Below are 16,668 nucleotides of genomic sequence, written 5' to 3'. Positions count from 1 at the left end.
TAAGGGAAACAAAAGCTGGACACCACGGCATTAGTATATTAAAAAAAACAAAAAACAAGGTGATCTATTATTGATTAGCTGGCTTTGCAGATTGATGCATAGGATAGCACTTGAGCAAAAACGTTACAAGCTCAAGTAGCGTTGCGTTTTTTGCCTCTCATAAGGCAAGTACCGAGTACAAGCGAGAAAAACGCCCTCCAGTGGCCCCCAACCTACCAACCCCTCCCCCCACCAAGAAAAAAGAAAAAAGCAACAGAAAGAATTCCTCTTGTCCTCGGAGAGACTCGAACTCTCGACCTTTGGATGGCCAGACTGTTAACAGTCGTGTCATAATGAATATTATGAGACCAACGCTCTAACCAACTGAGCCACGAAGACAATGATTGGGATACAATAAATCTGCCTATTTCAATTTATAAACAGTGACTGTATTGCGCGGTTCCCACATTACTATTTAGCGCTACTAGAACTTCCGGAACCGGGGTTTTGGTTTGAGGTCACCTGACCTTTAACCAATGTATTTGCTCGTTGGGGAGTGTCGCGAGTCGTGCAGTCTTGGCTTCTTAGTCTTAATCATAGATACTGCTTTGCGTGGTGTGCCACCAGTATATCGTTATCGTGACTCTACTGTACCTGGTCGAGGAGTCTAGGCTAATTTCCCGGGTCTAAAATGTAAGTAAGTCAGAAAAGAAGAATGAAAACCCTTTTTGACTAATAGTGCTGCCGGTTATCTTTCCGCACGCTTATTGCGCTGAGTAAATAATAAATCATGCAAGGCAAACTTCCTAAACACTTCTTCCATTTTGTGCTCATTTATTAAGCTATTGCAAGAGCTATTGCAAGGGGTGTATTTAATTTATTAGCCCAGACCAGAAGGTGAATTTTGGAATTTATGCCATATGCATCCTAACCACTTCATCTCCTCCATCTCCCTCTAGATCCTCTCCGTCATGCTTGGGTAACTCAAGTGGGAGTAGCACCCTATTGTCTGGCACCATGCAGTCAAGGCACCACTACGTTATATATCAGAGATAGATCGAGGTATAAGGCAGGTTAGCACATACCGGCCGGCGGTTGTTGTTTCGGTGTTGCGACTTCGAATGGCGCCCTGCGTCCGATTTTATCAGCGACCAACGCCGCAGGTTTGGCAATGTCAGTGTAAGTATCCCTTCCTATTAACTGCCTAAGACTACGCTAATGATTGAAGCGTTGCAACTACTGCCTTTCTGCTTGTGACTGTGACCTGTGCGACTTGTTTAAGTACGCACAGTACTTCTCGAGGTATATAACGCATCGAATACTGTAAAGTATACATTAGCTATAGGCAGGAAAAGGGACAGAGTGTGGATCTTACTCTTCAGGCCTTTCCACCAAGTGGCCAGGCACAAAGCAGGGCCCCGTCTCCTCACTCGCGCCAATCTCCGGACCTGCCACAATGTCTTTGTCCTCCCCTATAAATATCTTACTAGAATTGAGGTATTCAAGTCATACGAATATCTCACTAGAATTGAGGTATTCAAGTCACACGAATATCTCGCTCCCGAACACTCAATAATTGAATACTAGATCCACACTTTCTGACACTAGTATTATTATAGCTAGCTACATTTCCAATTCCTGCACTACTACTTTCTCCGTAACACACATGCTTATTAATAGGGGTCTTCCGTCAAGAGTATAGCTATCTGAGGATGCTGATAAAGATGACATTCCCATTTATGCAGCTAACGGCCTAATGATATCACAAACGATGCCTACCGTACTATATTTTCTTTTTAGTCTTCCTAGATACTTAGATCCCAAGTTGGCCATTCTAGGCCCCAAATAGTGTCATCTGCTTCTTTCTTCCCTTTCCTACATTCTAATGTGCTGATCTCTGACCCTGGGACAGAGACACCACGTGCAGGTCTATGAGGCTGGTACTCGAGTATTCGAGTACTCAAGTACTCAAGTACTGAAAACCAAGGAGCAGCCCCAAAATGGCGGCTCGCGCGGCTCGACCGCATCTGCGAAGCCAGCACGTCAAGATAATCAAAATTAACAATGGAGGCCTCTCACGCCGCATTTTCGCAATATTACCACTTTGTTCCGCGATTCATTCTTAAAAATTTTGCCCATCCATACATGCCCCAAAAGGCTGGCTCACCTAACTCGATAAACCGTCCAAATGGAGAGCTTGGAAAAAAGATGTACCGTGGCGACCCTGTCGTTAACTGCCTCAACCTCTCTTCTGAAACGCCAGAAATCATAGAGACACCGGTGAAGCGCGTTCTTGGCCAGACGGACATGTATCGGGACACTACCAAACCCGATGCAGAGCAATATCTCATAGAGGAGAAGCTTAGCCGACTCGAGTCCGAAGCCAGTGCTATCTTCCGCAAGATTACGAAGTCTTTCGATGAACGCCATCGCGGCCTCTGGCTTACACGCAACGAGCGGAATCTCATCCGAAAATTTATCTTGCTCATGAAATACCGAGGATCGACCTTCTATCAGCGCTTTTATCACGAAACTACGACAGGTTACGATGCCAACGACAGAGATAGGCTACTTGAATATATGCGGGAGAAGGGCTTCGAAAGGCCTATAGACGTCTGGCTTGATAACATCAAAACTATCATCGACTTGAAGATGGATGATGAGTTGAAGTGGGTATCAGAACTCCCTAAACGGATGTATCCAGATGATGCCATGTGGGTTATACTCAATTGCCTGTCCATGTATATGGCTATTTGCACCCCATCTAATCCCAAGGACGAGTTTATCCTTACCGACAACAGCTACCACGTATTCGAGGGCCCGGGTCGCATCGGGATTGATGTAAACACTGGGAAGACTCAAGAAATAGTATGGACTAATTTCCACGAGTTTTCTCCGGTATCCCCGAAACTTATGATTGTGCTTCGAAGCTTTTTACTGCCCTCGCCACTGGAAGATGCTAACCCGAAAGTGAAGGCCCATCGAGATATGTGTAGGTCTTTAGCAGTGGAGAATAATTTTGAAAGCGGCACCAATTCTGTGCTAGCCGATCTACCTATCGAGAAAGCCCGTAACAACTATACAGAGATCCTGAACGGTGGGTGTCAGTTTATCCCGCATGAAGACGGCTCTCTACGACAGAACCACAAGTTCTTCTTCAGCTTTTTCCCCATCGACACCAACCACGTCAACAAGATCAACGGGATATTTCTGGATAACGCAAGCGCCTCCAACAATGTGGTGTTTCGGTCGCAGAGAGCTTCCTCAAAAGTCTGGAATGGTATATGACTGAGCCTTGTCAGATCGGGAAGCATGTTACTAGTGCCTCCGGGGACCCGCGACTCTGTTGCCTGAAGAAGCTGGCGGCAGTGTTGAAACAAATGGGCTCAAACAAGGATCCTGTCTGGGAAGAAATCCCCTTCCCAGAGCTGGACAACGACGAAAAGAATCCGCTCACGGTGAATGAGCTCAGACAACTACTGGTGCAGCTCCTTCCGGACGATAATCCCACCGAATTCATGAAGGTTTACAAGACGCTAGGTGAATTTCTATCCGAATACTCTTCTACATATGCTGATACACAATTCGAGGCGGGTCAAAGCTGACACTTGTCAAAGATATGGAACAGGCTCAATTAATGCTGAAGTTGCGGATTAATATCGACGTGTGGTCACGCGGAATTGACGAGCGCTTGCGTCAGACAAATCGCGATGTCCTCCTTGATACATATCTCCAGTTTCCACCGCATGGAGTATGGCTCTACCTAAAGCACTAGAGAAATATGATGTTACATGGTCTAGGATATTCCCCCCTCATCGTGGAGCACGCTTATCAACAGCAGCTCGATCTTGACGGCCCTGAGGATAGTATCGCCAAAGGCAAGTGGTCCATGAATTAATTCCTAATGCGAATTTCCGCTAACGGTTTTCCAATAGCGCGGTGCATCCTTAAACCTAGCAAGCTAAATATTCTTATGTACAACGCTATGGAGAGCGACATCGAAACAAGAAAAATCGCCGGGTTTTAATCTATGGTCTAAAATCACGCTTGACCAGAGAGGGCTCGAGAATTTCCGGAGGCTTCATATGATTGCGGTACGTTCCCACTAACTTTGGCCGTGCATTATTTCGCAGGCTAAGATCTATAGGAAATATCCGACACTGTGGTAAGGCATCGTCAAGGTTAGGTGGGCGGAAAGATCTACTATTCTGATTTGTAACACAGGTATCGAAGAAATCGAGAGGCTTGCAACATTCTACCAGGTGATGGTACAGAAGAACTTCCAGAACCGCATAACTAGGGCATCCAGAAAACAGAACTTCACGGAAGATGAGGAAACCGAGCCATTTGCTAGATTTATGGTAATGCACGGTTTTAAGAGTGCGTTAGGTGGACGACTGGAAACGGATTTGTTGGATGATTTGGCGAAAACCTTCTTTGAAGTTATTTACCCTACCCCTCATAAAAGGCGGAGAAGTAGATAGTGCCTTCTATACCTTCCAGGTATCGGCCCTTCGGCCTTGACAAGAACGAGTTTTCCCCGTTTGGAGTTATGAAACTGATTTCGTGGTTTACTATACTTGTGGGATATATTCATAGAATGAAATATAAATATTATCGAACTCACTCAGGCTATCTCAAAGTCTCGAAATAGTATAATGGCGTACAGGGTGATAAGAAATAATTTCTGGTGATTATTTATAAACTTCATATATGGTGCTAGCTAGAAGGATCGGACAATAAGACTGCTAAATACTTATTTATAGATCAATGAATGGTGAAACCCTAGATTTCAGATATTTTTGTTGCACATCGGGCCTTTCTTGAATGCCCCAACATACCTAGGTACATAGGGCTCGAAAACTTTTACATGAAATGGGTTGATTCACCTCCCATTGGAGTCCGTCATACATTGGTGTACGTATACAGGGAATCACACAACAACACCGCCTGTAACTGAATAATCATGTGGGACTTTTGGATATAAAAAGTGTATTGTATGCACAAAACCTCCAATCCACTTCAAGAGAACCGCAACATCTATTTCTTAGACCAAGTTCAATATCAAACATCAACCATGGATCCAAGACGGTCACAAGAGTCCCTTGTCTCTCACTATTCTCAAGGCATCCCGCCCACGCAAACACACCAAACATCATTCCCCCAAGCATCATCCACCACCTCATGGCCTTCATCCACAACATGCGCAAATCCCACCTCTCCTCACGACATCCCCAAAGATCGTCATTCGTCTAGCACAACCCACACATCCGGCGGTCATCGTTCAACCAACATACCTCCTCGAGGCGTCGCAATCCTCGCCGGTTCAGCAGAATCAGAATGGCTTAGGATAATCCAGACAATCATTCAATACACATTCAAAAACCCCGATTTGCTGGAAGAGGCTTTGGAGTCACCGAATTCGGGGGTCACGTGCGTAGGACAGAGCCATCGACATTTTGAAGACGGGAATAGGGGTTTAGCGAAGGTCGGACAGTCTGCGATGAAGCTGTTGCTTAGGGACCAGTGCTATCTTTTTCAGATTCCTGAAGGTGCGGCCCTAGTAGATTGATAGGCGAGGGACGTACTAATGGAAGCAGGCGATGCCGAGAAAATTATCAGCGATATGATTCATTTCAGGAATTTAGACCAGCTGGGACGGACGACTAAGCTCGAAAGGTTTGTGAGGCCGAAGCTGTATTTGAGGCCAACGAGAAGGAGGAACCCATTGTGGTTGCTTAAGGACGATGTGCAGAGAGAGGACCCCTCGAGGACAATTGCCAGGGCGGTGTGTGCTATTATTGGAGCGGCGTATTATGATGGAGGATTGGAGGCTGCCAAAGGCGTTATGGCAGAGTTGGACCTCGTCATAAATATGCCAAAGTGAGAGCTATCAAGGGATTCACGGATAGGTAATCCTTACTAACAAGTTTGCAAGTTGCCCTTGAGCGAAGAGTATACATCTAAAGCAGCTGATCGTGTTTAAAATTCTTAAACCAATACGATATAGACGAATTCTGAGAGACTTGGGATGTCTAGGACATTGTAGAGTGACAGAGCGTTGATAGCGGGCATTGCGGAATAGTCGCCGGGAATGGACCCGAGCCGAACCGTGGGGAACGGGACGCAGGGTCCGCAAGTAAAACAAAACCCAACTGATTACCCCAGGGGGCTTACGGATCAACTCCATTTCTATTCCGGGAGCGTGTTTCCCAATTGTGATGAACGGGATGGGGATGGTAGGATAGGATACGGCTGGGCGATAAAAGGCAAACATATGTAATGACAACGGAAATGTAGCTAATATTTATTCATTTGTAAAGGCAAACAGCAATTCATGGAAATAGCAGACTCCTGTTGGGAAACCTGGGAGACCACGTTGGTGGTTGCCGTGATGCCTGCCTCTGAGGATATACCCGACAAAAGCAATATCAGAGTCTCTCCTGAGGCCGCACGGACCACTTAAGAGAATCAAGCAAGTTGATGGATAGCTTTAACAAGGGCAGAAAGAAAATGCATATCGGCCTCTAGGAGGGCACGAGGGAGCCTTGAGCCATATGCATGAGAGGTGTGATGACATCGCTTAGATCTCTTCCAAAGGAGGGCTTGCAGTGCCGCAGTGTCCACTCTCGCTTCTCATTGGCTACACCCAGGGTACCGCAACATAAAAGCCGGCAACCCCCCCAATTTCCTCCATCTTTCTCCCACACTCTTCTTACTCTTCAAGCTATACCACTACCGCCATTACCACTCCCATCAAACTTATTCCAATTTGTCCGGAGTTATTTGGACCCTTGTGAGGACTTCCTCACGTGTGCCATATCCGGTACCCTCGATTGCTGTTATCGCTTGATTGTGTGAGGCAGGCTCGTCGACACACCGCCCAGACACCAACATCCATCAACCGGTCATCATCCCCGGGCTGTTTATCAAACCAAACCACAACCACATGTCATTCCATCATCATCCATCAACCGTAGACACTAGCATCCCGTTCAACATGGATTACCAACTTTTTCAACAACATTTGCCCAGCATCGTCGTTCGGCGCTTGCCAGAACAGATGATGCCTCTAGTCCCCACGCAACATCATCAGGCTTCTAACCACAAGCACGCCGCCAAGTGCCCGATATCATCCCGAAGGATGGCTGAGAAACTTCCCAGCGGTGGGCTGAGATCCAGCTTGAAAAAGCACGACATGGATCAGCACAAGAATGTCCACTGGGATTCGGCTACAGTAAACAACGAGACCAAGACAAAGTCCAGAATCAGATCACCCATTCTAGGACCTGAATCACACCCATGGAATATGACTTTCTCGCCCAGACTCCGCTCGGAGTCGAGAAATATAGGGGGTAGTTTAGCTCATGCTTCCAATACATCCAGGCCAATGGACCCGAGGCAATCACGAGTGTCAACCTCGAAGGAAGCCAGGCATGGGCCGCCAAATACCGCAGTAAAGAGAAAAACACCATCATCAACTCAGAGGCTAAGCCATGATCATCGCTCGTTGAGAACCGACTCTAAGGGGACAATAAAATCTCGACCAGACGAGTTGTCCGCCCGGTCGCAAGACGGTTCGTCGTCAGGCTACCAAGCACCAGCGAACTCATCATCCAAGAGGAACCCTAAGAAATTGAGCCAGTTACCATCTCAAATTAGTAGCCTGCCGCCGCCGGTACCAGATGCACCACAAATGCCTCCCCCAACGCCAAGGCCAGCTCGACTACCAACTCCTGATTTGGATGACATTAGTGACAGGAGGTTTTGTTATTGCAATAATGCCGCCTGTCATAGCCGCGCATATCCCCATGATTCTCAAGGCAGGCGCCTGAGCTCCAAAATGAGCGAGCAGAGTAAGACATGCTGCCTAAGCTCGCAGTCGTAAGCTTGCTAACGCCAACAGTATATGCCGCCCAGGCATACATGACGGCCACGAGGAATTGAAAATCAATCAGAGGGGCTGAAATGTGAATTTGACTGAATGAATAAATGTGGTTTGCTGTGGTTGCTGTGTATTAAGTTAGGCGTCGAGGGGTCTTTGTCCGGTTGGCCCAGGTGGGCTTGGATGGGCGTTTGGGCCGTGTGTAGTTTTAGATACCTTCCAAAATTTCCCAATTCTCTCATCCCCAATATGTATACTTCGCATTTGTTCGCATTAAAAGCCCAGGCAGAGTATATTTGCAGGAAATTCTCAACCGTATCCATCTCGTTCCTCACAAGCACATAGCTGCCTAGGCTAGGACATACGCAAGCAAAGTCGTTGGAAACGGCGACGGGCCGATATAGGCATGGAAGCGGGGATCCGACCGGGCATTCAGCGATAATATTCGGCAGATATACGAAATCACCAGTTTTCGAAGGGTTCGGTACTGTTGTGGTTGAGTTCTGGAGGGTTTGTGGGATGGGATGTCGTTGAAGTTGTTCTCGTTAAACCACGAACTGCGACGTCATAGGTATGTACGGGCCACCGTAACCGACCGCGGGTCACTCGGTCATTTACCTTACCCCACCATCCCCCACCCTCACACTTCAATCCCATCTTCGAGAATTAAAAGAAAAATCAGAGGCTGTCAACTCTCAACCATAACAAAAATTCGGAAAACTACCATATATCATTTCCAACTTTACGTCCAATTCTACGTCCACAATGGCAGATTTCAAGCCAGTTTTCACCAAGGACGCTGCTCCTCGTAAGCTTCAATACATACTCACCTCCCAATTCTAAGCAGCCACTAACACACACCGCAGCAGCAGGACCCTACGTATGTTGCCAATAGATGGCTCGTCCCTCCTCGTTTATCCCAGCACATCTCTGACGAATGCCCCAAATACAGTCCCAAGCAATTGTCACCTCCTCCACAGTCTACTGCTCTGGGCAAATCCCATGCAAACCCGATGGAGTAATATTCACACGGCCAGAGTACAGCCTGGCCCAGATGACAGAGCTCTGCATCCAGAATATGAACGCAGTCTTGAAGGCCGCGGGATCGTCATTGGAGAAGGTCGTCAAGGTTAATGTGTACTTGACGAACATGGATGATTTTGCCGAGATGAATGGCGTTTATGAGAAGTTCTTTGCCCATAAGCCGGCAAGGAGCTGTGTTGCCGTGTACCAGCTACCTAAGGGTGTACCGGTTGAGATGGAGTGCATTGCTTTGGCTTGAGGTAAAGGGAGCTAGTGACTGGAAGTGGGTGGCTTGGGTGGGGGAAGGAAAGGGATGGTGGACCTTTGCCTTGGAATTAGTATAGGGTGAAGCTTGGATAATAAAATACAAGAATATTCTCTCAGCTGAAATATCATTTTGTGCTAAAAGTCCCTGCCAAGGACAGCCCTCGTCTTTTTCGTTTGCGTCAATCCCTGGCTCAAGGTACCTCGAAGCGTGGCGCTTCGTAGGTGACTCAATTATCTTGAGCTTTTGGCGTATACTTAGCGCACCAGTACGACCCGCCCTTTTCGACATACTCGGTCTGACAGGCATGTAACACAACGGAATATCCCTAGTTATAGTACGAGTACCTAGTCAGTCAATTCTCACCAAATATTTCCCAATTCGGGACATTGCGTGACTTAACATCACGTGATCAACGTGACAGGGGTTATTTGCAGAAGACGCGGAGGGAAGTCCAGGGAGTCTTACCTACGACACAAAGAAAATGCCTTATCAATGTCCATCCTTGGGTCCTTGCATGAGAGGCTGAAACCAGCATGTCAGCAAGGAAATTGTCACAGCAACCAGAGAACGCCGCAAACAGATTGAGACCCCAAGACGCTAGATAGAAGCTGCGGAATCCTTGGCGATTCTCGTCTCCAAGGTTACCGGTTATCACAATAATTTTTCTCACGGTAATGCGGCGAAATCTGACCTCGCTTCTAATACGCTACTCCGTACGTACTGTGCATATGTACTTCTTACGGGTATTAGAATCCGGCTTAGTGTACGAAGTAAGCTCGTCATGTATAATCGTCCTTGTTTAGTATTACTTCAGTTACTACTGACTTGATTACCCTAGGTATTTTATGTATTTATAACTATTACTTTAGCTTATTCTTTGATGACGATCCGAACAAGTCTACTGGAAATATTTAGATTTCCTTACCTCTGGTGAAGAAATTATCAGGTTCTGTTCTAGATAACCGGCAGTGGCGTCGGAACGCAAGCTGCTTCCAAGGCGGCTGTTTATAACCGGAGTTTTGTGTGATGATGTCAGTGAATCTTCAAAGAAGTCTCGTACGGAGTATGGAGGGCTTATTTCGCTAATTTCATCGTCGGTGTCTGGCGTCAGTGCGAGTAGGGCTGGTACGAGGATGCACCGCCACTCCCGAATCTATTTATGTAGGATTTTCTTGTTCTTGCTGTGGCGCCCCATTTTCCGATTCCTTAATTGGCTCAGTGAATTGAAACGATCAAGGATCTTCCTTTCAGCCAAGCCATGGCTTGCCAAGTGCTGAGAATTGCTGACATCGAAGTTCGAACTGCCCGAATCTTACGGAGGACTTGGTACATTCCCGGCCCCACGGCTTTCTCGTGTTCGTCCCAAGCTCTCTTTGCCCCCTCACCCCCCGAGCTTATGATTTGCTATTTTTCACTATGGCACCATATAGATGCCTAGTTCCCACAAGCGTCGGAATTAAAGGCTTGACACTTGACGCTTGACAGACGTGGCATGAGGTTCTTCCTCACCATCCGGGTCCCGTGCGCCATGTCCGCAGGCGTACAGTACACCCTTCCAGGTGGCTGAAAGCTGAACGCTGGGAGTTGATTTCAGGAGTACAAGTATAAGGCTGGCAGCCTACCACCATCCCACGCTGTTCGTAGCATTTTGTACGGCATTTGAGCATTTATCTAAACTTCAAACTTCATTTGCGTTTAATATTCAACCCAGTAGGAACCATATTGATTCCTTTCACCGTCGCTATTTGTTCCATATCGATCACTCTTATCACTGTCGTTGTCACACCATACCAATAAGAACGGCTAGCACCTGTCTTCGATTCAAACGTCACAGCTCAAGGAAAGAGCATTACATCCACTCGCTCATCCAAAAGATCGTGTATTTGCGACACCCAGGCGAATATCCAAGATGCATTTCTCACTGCCATCATGGCTTGCGGTGTCCGTCACACTACTCGCTACTCTATCCCTCGTCACAGCTACACCGGTGCGGTGTCCAGACGTATGTTGTTCCGAGGTTCTCAGACTGGCCTGGCAAAGGCTGACATTCATTTCTAGGAAATAAGGGACGCTGTTTTGAGTGGGAAACTCGATCCACATGCATGCTGTGTTTACGGGGTATGTAAACGAGACGTGCAGATGTGAGATCTGGGGTCGACTTGTCAAATTGTGTATATACAAACAGCACTACGCATTGGGATTGGAGTTAACATTTTTTTGGGACTGGACAGTCCGAATGGGATTGGGAAATAGGGCCACTTGGGCGATACATCAGGATCGGAGTTTTTTTTTTTTTTGGAAGTTCGCAAGCATGGGATGGAAGTGCCCACAATCATACCCCTCTTGGGCGAGGGAAGATATCAAAGCTATGCAGATGCGGAGATGGTGACACAAGTCACGGAAATGAGTGGGTGGCCTCGTATAGAGCAGCCAACCCCTCACAAGATATGCAATATCAACAATACCAACACACCATCCTCGTATTTTGTTGTGCCTTGGCTTCAAAACGAGCGCCATTAGTAACACAACAAGCAGGCCTACTATGTATCCACAGTGGAACGCCACAACTGTCATCGTTCGAGATACAGTCAGTCGGCAATATAAGTATCCACAAATGTCGCTAAAACATATCGATCAGTATTATTCCCGTGAACAGAATAGTAATCATCATCGCCTGTCAGACAATCTTCCATGGATGCTGCTCTGGATTCCAGAACCCGCCCACTTAATTGCTTCTACAGTGGAGATCGGGAAATACTGCACAACTGCGGTTAGAAATCTATACACGATCTTTGTAAAAAAGACAGCGGCCTTTAGCGTTTTGCTAGATCGGAGATCCACCCCACCAATGGTCGGCCGGGCGATGTTTGTTGAGTGGATCACGTCTTTGGTAAAGCCGTGCTGGTCCCTAGCGGGGGAATGTGCTGATGTCATCGTCTGTGTGGGCTCCACTACTCGTACGGCAAGATAATCTATTTAAGAAACTTGTTAGCATATATATCGTCTATATCCCAACCTCTCGCCATTCCTCACCGTCCTTGGCTATTGGCTCCACATATTTCACCCCATTCAGATGGTATCACTAAGCTTGTTGCTGGCTTGGCTGCAGTCATGAATAGTGCTAATCTTCCACTTCCATCGCTGGCATGATCAAATTATTTGAAGATCCTCCCGAGAGAGAGGTAACTTGTAAGTCTTAATAAGCTTCAAGATAATATTACTTTCATTCCATATCATGAAGGTTCGCATTGTTAAAAGGAAAAGTTATATAAATGTGGAAATGACACATTTCTTGCTCGATAGCTAAGAAATAAGAAATTTCCTCAGCTGCCTGGTTATTATCATCTCATCAGCTCGTCATCCACCCAGCCGTCTATCCAGCTACCCTCGGAATGGATCAGCCAGTCGTCATCCTTGGAACAAGCACATTACGCTGCTTGCCCTCACCCCATATTACTCCACTACCATGCAGGATACCAACCGTTTCTGGAATATGAGATGCCCATTTCTATCTCCTATGGAATACGTTAGGCCGATTACTGCGGGTTTGGAATGGTGAGCAACTCACAAGGCACATCTATAAGGTCGTGTGCATCGTACTGAGGGTCTGTAGGCTGGTGTCCTGTTGTTTTGGGAGCCCACGGTGAAGTGTTTGGGTCTGCTCCGCCGTCTAATGTGATGTTTTATCAGTAGAAGTTAGATAGGTGCCCTATGAAGGGAAGAAATCTGGGCAGCTGTGCATACATATTGAATACACTTCCCCTATAACGAATCGCCATTCGATGTCCCAGAGTTAGGATTACAGGAATTCATTGCAGTAATCAAGGACCTGACGCATCCGTCTTTGGAAATTTTGCTGTTATCCCCGCAGGTATTGCTCGACGGAGCGTTATTCCATTTACCGACGGAAAGCCAGCAAGAATACTAAGAATAGGGGATCATTTCGGATAGCATGTCGCTACCTACAATCTTGCCGTCTACCAATGCGCACCACTCGTTCACTTTGCTAGTGACACTGGGCGACCTATCTGGATCTCGTTGGGGGGGCACCCTAGTCTGCAGGTGGGCAAGCAGCATCTGAAGTTTTGGGATGATAGTAGCTAGCGGGGGTGAGTTTAGGAAGTGATGCCCATGCCTGAGCATAGTTCTCCCATTCGGCTTCATCCTCGAATGCAACATACGGTTGGATGAGTACATCTAGATCTTCCATACAAAAACAGTCTTTGTATTGATTGTTATTTGCTGGGTCCTATAAAGCACGCATTAGGTTGTGTAAACGTGGTTGGCAGACGGGTTGGACCAATACTTACACCTTTGCATCTTCCATTCACATTCCCGCCGCATTCTGAGCAGTCAGGCGTATCAGGTCCCTCCGGACAAGTCGGATCAGGAGTGCAGTCACAACCGGGATAGGCCTTCGTACATTTATTGGTACTATCTGGCACGCAGTTGGCATCTGAACATTGGGCTTGGCATCTCCCTCGGGGCATGCTGCCTTCTCTTCGTCACATGTGCAGCCAGTTGAACTCCCAGTCTCACAAATACTGTAAAAGAATGAGAAATCAGTATACCTCCGATCGGAAATCCATAAGATATTGAGAGATAGTGTTACTGTCTAGAAAAATGGCACCCGTTGCTTACCTTCCAACACCGCCGCAATCAGTACGCTTATCCTTCGGATTGGGGCATGAGGAGTCATCTGGATGTTTGTCCGCATCTTTTAGGGCTTCGAGGACTTTTGCCGCAGTCGCGGCATCACCAACGAAACCTAAGAACCAGAACCTAGTCAGCGACACAATCTCCATAGGGGCAAGCTAAGAAGGAGGGCGATGGGTCTTGAAGGGGGTTTGGGGAGAGCTCACATGCGAGGGACCACGTCACTCCGCCTGCAATAATAACAGCAACGCCAGTTTCAACACTAGTCAAATATTGGGCACCTGTCCTAGTAGCGGTAATAGTAGTAGTGATCTTCTGTCGTAGCCCAGAGTACAAACTTATGGTTTGCAAAGCATAGGTTCCGGTTACAGTCTTATAAGCCTGTGAAGCCATGGCTGTCGATGGAACTGGAGAAGCAATGGAAGAATTCATATTCATGCCTAGATCCCTAATTAGCTGCGAAATCAATTATTGTCAGTGTCCTGCATTCGCCGGTTCCTCACCACCACAGAGTGAACACGAGGTTACCTGGGCACCTATGGACTCCAGACGGTTAATGTCACTTCTTCTAGATAGATCTAGATCACCCAGGGTCTCTAAATTGGCAGCTGGAAACCTGTTATCGATGTTGGATTTTGCAATGGAGCTAGTCCGAATGGCAAGGTTTGCAGACGGCCATTTGAGTGCTAGAATATTTGCTGGTGAATTTTGGAGAATGGAGCCTGTGGAGCTTTGCACAGTTAAAGAAAGAGCAAGAAAAGCCGTGATAATCTCCATATTAGCTGTGATGATACCGATGCTCAAGGGGTGTTAATGACATGCACAGCTGGCTAGAAAATGGGACTAAATGAAGGCAGAGAGTGAGCCCGAGTTGTTGATCCAAGGTAACACTATAACAGCGTGGAGGAACTTAGGCAGCCAGATATTCAAGCATAAGAGTTCGAAATTGAGGCCTTTGAAGTTTGGCCGCAATGAAATGGGATATCCTCCAGTACTTATAAGTGTTTGTACGGATGTGGCACCTTTGATGGGCTATCGTCCAACTTTAGAACCGACCAGCAAGAATCACGTCTACCTAAAATGAGGGGTTTGCACAAAATAATGCGCCATGCGGACATTGCTTAGTCATGCATACTATATCTCAACGTCGCTCGATCTCATTTTGGTCTCTCTCCTTATATTCAGCCAGTATCAATGCCCGCATTTGTTGTATGATAAGGTTGGGAGTCTTATCGAGGAATAGAGATTTTGCCTACCTGAGGTGTTAAAGCTATTGGCATTATGGCGCTTGGAATCAATCTCGATATCAACAATCCAAGGAGATACCGATCATCGATGCCAGTGCAAACGAATGGCTTGTTGCAGGAGGCGGTTCTAATCAGATCTATAAGCGCTGGGGAGTACTTTCTGTGACCTAGATCTAGGTTGTACCAGTGACAATGTCACACAGTTGGAGGAGCTGGGAATTGGGCGGGCTGGATCTTTCTCCACACGACACCAGGCAAAGTAGCGGAATGCGGCTGTGAACCCTATCATTATTGTTTCGTTCCCGTGGTTTGATAGCACCTAATTTATATTGCGTTGCGTTGTGTCGATTTGCATGAAAAAGGAAGGAGTGGTGGTGTTTGTTGTAGCGCAATGCCGCCGATGCGGTAGCTTATCACCATTATTGTCTGCGACACCATCGTGTTTTACGCCCAAACTCTAACCAACTCTGGCGCTCTATTTTCTACTCACCTAATTATTGTTTCACTTGTGATCACTTAACCTGCCTATCCATCAAAGCCCACCTACCTACCTCCCGAGGATCGCTGACGCAGAAGAAAGATGGCGCGCTCTTCCAACATCCCCACGATGCCCAAAGGCTTATCCATTTTGCCGTGTGTCGGTCTGCTACTTGCTATCGTTGCTCTCGGCCTCAGCATTTCAGGTTTGGTCATGACCCGATCTGTTGAACCACTTCTTTCAGCCATGGCATATGTGCTTGTAGTGGTAAGCTCACCTTTCCGAAATATCAGCTATATGAATTATACTGTATACTGACCGTTTCCAGGCCCTGGCGACCATCACGGTGCTCACATATCTAATCTCCACTGAGCACTTTCAGCCTCGATTCTACAATTACTACGTCGTACTGGCCCTGATATTCGGGATCTGCCTACTCTCAATTCTCGCAGGAACTCTTACGGGAATTGCCATACCTCGAGTAAACATGTTGATCGATGATAGCATCACTTCCAGAACCCTGATTATCGTTCTTCGAGCTATCGCAGTCGTGTTTACTGTCAACGCGTAAGCACCAATCTATCCATACTCTCTGGGGGTGCACAGAATAACAACATCTCAATATAGTATCTTATTCGTTGTCTACTGGATCATGCTCGCCGTTCTCACAGCTAAACACAGAAACGCAGGTGGCCACTCGAGATACCAACGTGAGCACCTGCGTTCTCTCAACCGGTCATACTCGTCCACTCAGGTACTGCCAGCCCAAGTTCAGTCTGATGCGGCCGAATTCACAGACACCAGCCACGAACTCACAGACACCAGCCACGAATTTAGACGGCACACACTGCGAGGCTCAGTTCACTACAAGGGTATCGATCCATATCACCCACTTCGAATAAACCCCCCAGCTTCTGACTCGAGCACTGCCGTTTCACAAATCCTGCGTAAGATGCGGCGTCGAGGCGTGGCATATGAGCTGCCGACTTGCTTTTGCCAGGTGGAAGGAAACCGAGATGGAGATGTAAGCCGACCAGGTTGTCATATCTGCGCTCCAGGACTCTTTCTAGAAAATGAGAATGAGCCGGAGTTCCAGAAGGACCGGAAACATGATGCGCATGGCCAAAGCTGA

The 16,668-nt window shown here is 47.1% G+C and overlaps 6 protein-coding genes across 6 annotated transcripts; 5 read left to right on the top strand and 1 right to left on the bottom strand.

Annotated features, from left to right (window-relative positions):
* Nucleotides 1-2,043: 2,043 nt before the first annotated feature.
* On the top strand, nt 2,044-3,754 carry BP5553_08384 (Uncharacterized protein; the record flags this gene model as incomplete). The annotated part of the gene is made up of 3 exons (XM_032017007.1): nt 2,044-3,219; nt 3,282-3,519; nt 3,570-3,754. 3 exons carry the CDS (start codon nt 2,044-2,046, stop codon nt 3,752-3,754), a joined length of 1,599 nt encoding a protein of 532 aa, XP_031866438.1.
* Nucleotides 3,755-5,056: 1,302 nt separating this feature from the next.
* BP5553_08383 (uncharacterized protein) lies at nt 5,057-5,866 on the top strand (the record flags this gene model as incomplete). The annotated part of the gene is made up of 2 exons (XM_032017006.1): nt 5,057-5,531; nt 5,580-5,866. 2 exons carry the CDS (start codon nt 5,057-5,059, stop codon nt 5,864-5,866), a joined length of 762 nt encoding a protein of 253 aa, XP_031866437.1.
* A 1,113-nt stretch (nt 5,867-6,979) lies between these two features.
* On the top strand, nt 6,980-7,926 carry BP5553_08382 (uncharacterized protein; the record flags this gene model as incomplete). The annotated part of the gene is made up of 2 exons (XM_032017005.1): nt 6,980-7,835; nt 7,886-7,926. The coding sequence occupies 2 exons, from the start codon at nt 6,980-6,982 to the stop codon at nt 7,924-7,926; spliced, it is 897 nt and encodes a 298-aa protein (XP_031866436.1).
* A 703-nt stretch (nt 7,927-8,629) lies between these two features.
* BP5553_08381 (YjgF-like protein) lies at nt 8,630-9,146 on the top strand (the record flags this gene model as incomplete). Its single annotated transcript, XM_032017004.1, has 3 exons — nt 8,630-8,672; nt 8,731-8,744; nt 8,817-9,146. 3 exons carry the CDS (start codon nt 8,630-8,632, stop codon nt 9,144-9,146), a joined length of 387 nt encoding a protein of 128 aa, XP_031866435.1.
* A 4,060-nt stretch (nt 9,147-13,206) lies between these two features.
* Nucleotides 13,207-14,588, bottom strand: BP5553_08380 (uncharacterized protein; the record flags this gene model as incomplete). Its single annotated transcript, XM_032017003.1, has 5 exons — nt 13,207-13,404; nt 13,579-13,699; nt 13,797-13,923; nt 14,018-14,267; nt 14,340-14,588. 5 exons carry the CDS (start codon nt 14,586-14,588, stop codon nt 13,207-13,209), a joined length of 945 nt encoding a protein of 314 aa, XP_031866434.1.
* Nucleotides 14,589-15,665: 1,077 nt separating this feature from the next.
* On the top strand, nt 15,666-16,668 carry BP5553_08379 (uncharacterized protein; the record flags this gene model as incomplete). The annotated part of the gene is made up of 3 exons (XM_032017002.1): nt 15,666-15,803; nt 15,865-16,103; nt 16,164-16,668. 3 exons carry the CDS (start codon nt 15,666-15,668, stop codon nt 16,666-16,668), a joined length of 882 nt encoding a protein of 293 aa, XP_031866433.1.

This window comes from Venustampulla echinocandica (assembly GCF_003357145.1).
Source record: "Venustampulla echinocandica strain BP 5553 chromosome Unknown scaffold_8, whole genome shotgun sequence".
Taxonomy (NCBI): domain Eukaryota; kingdom Fungi; phylum Ascomycota; class Leotiomycetes; order Helotiales; family Pleuroascaceae; genus Venustampulla; species Venustampulla echinocandica.
Note: the sequence above shows the minus strand (reverse complement) of the source record. Positions and strands in the feature narration are given on the sequence as shown.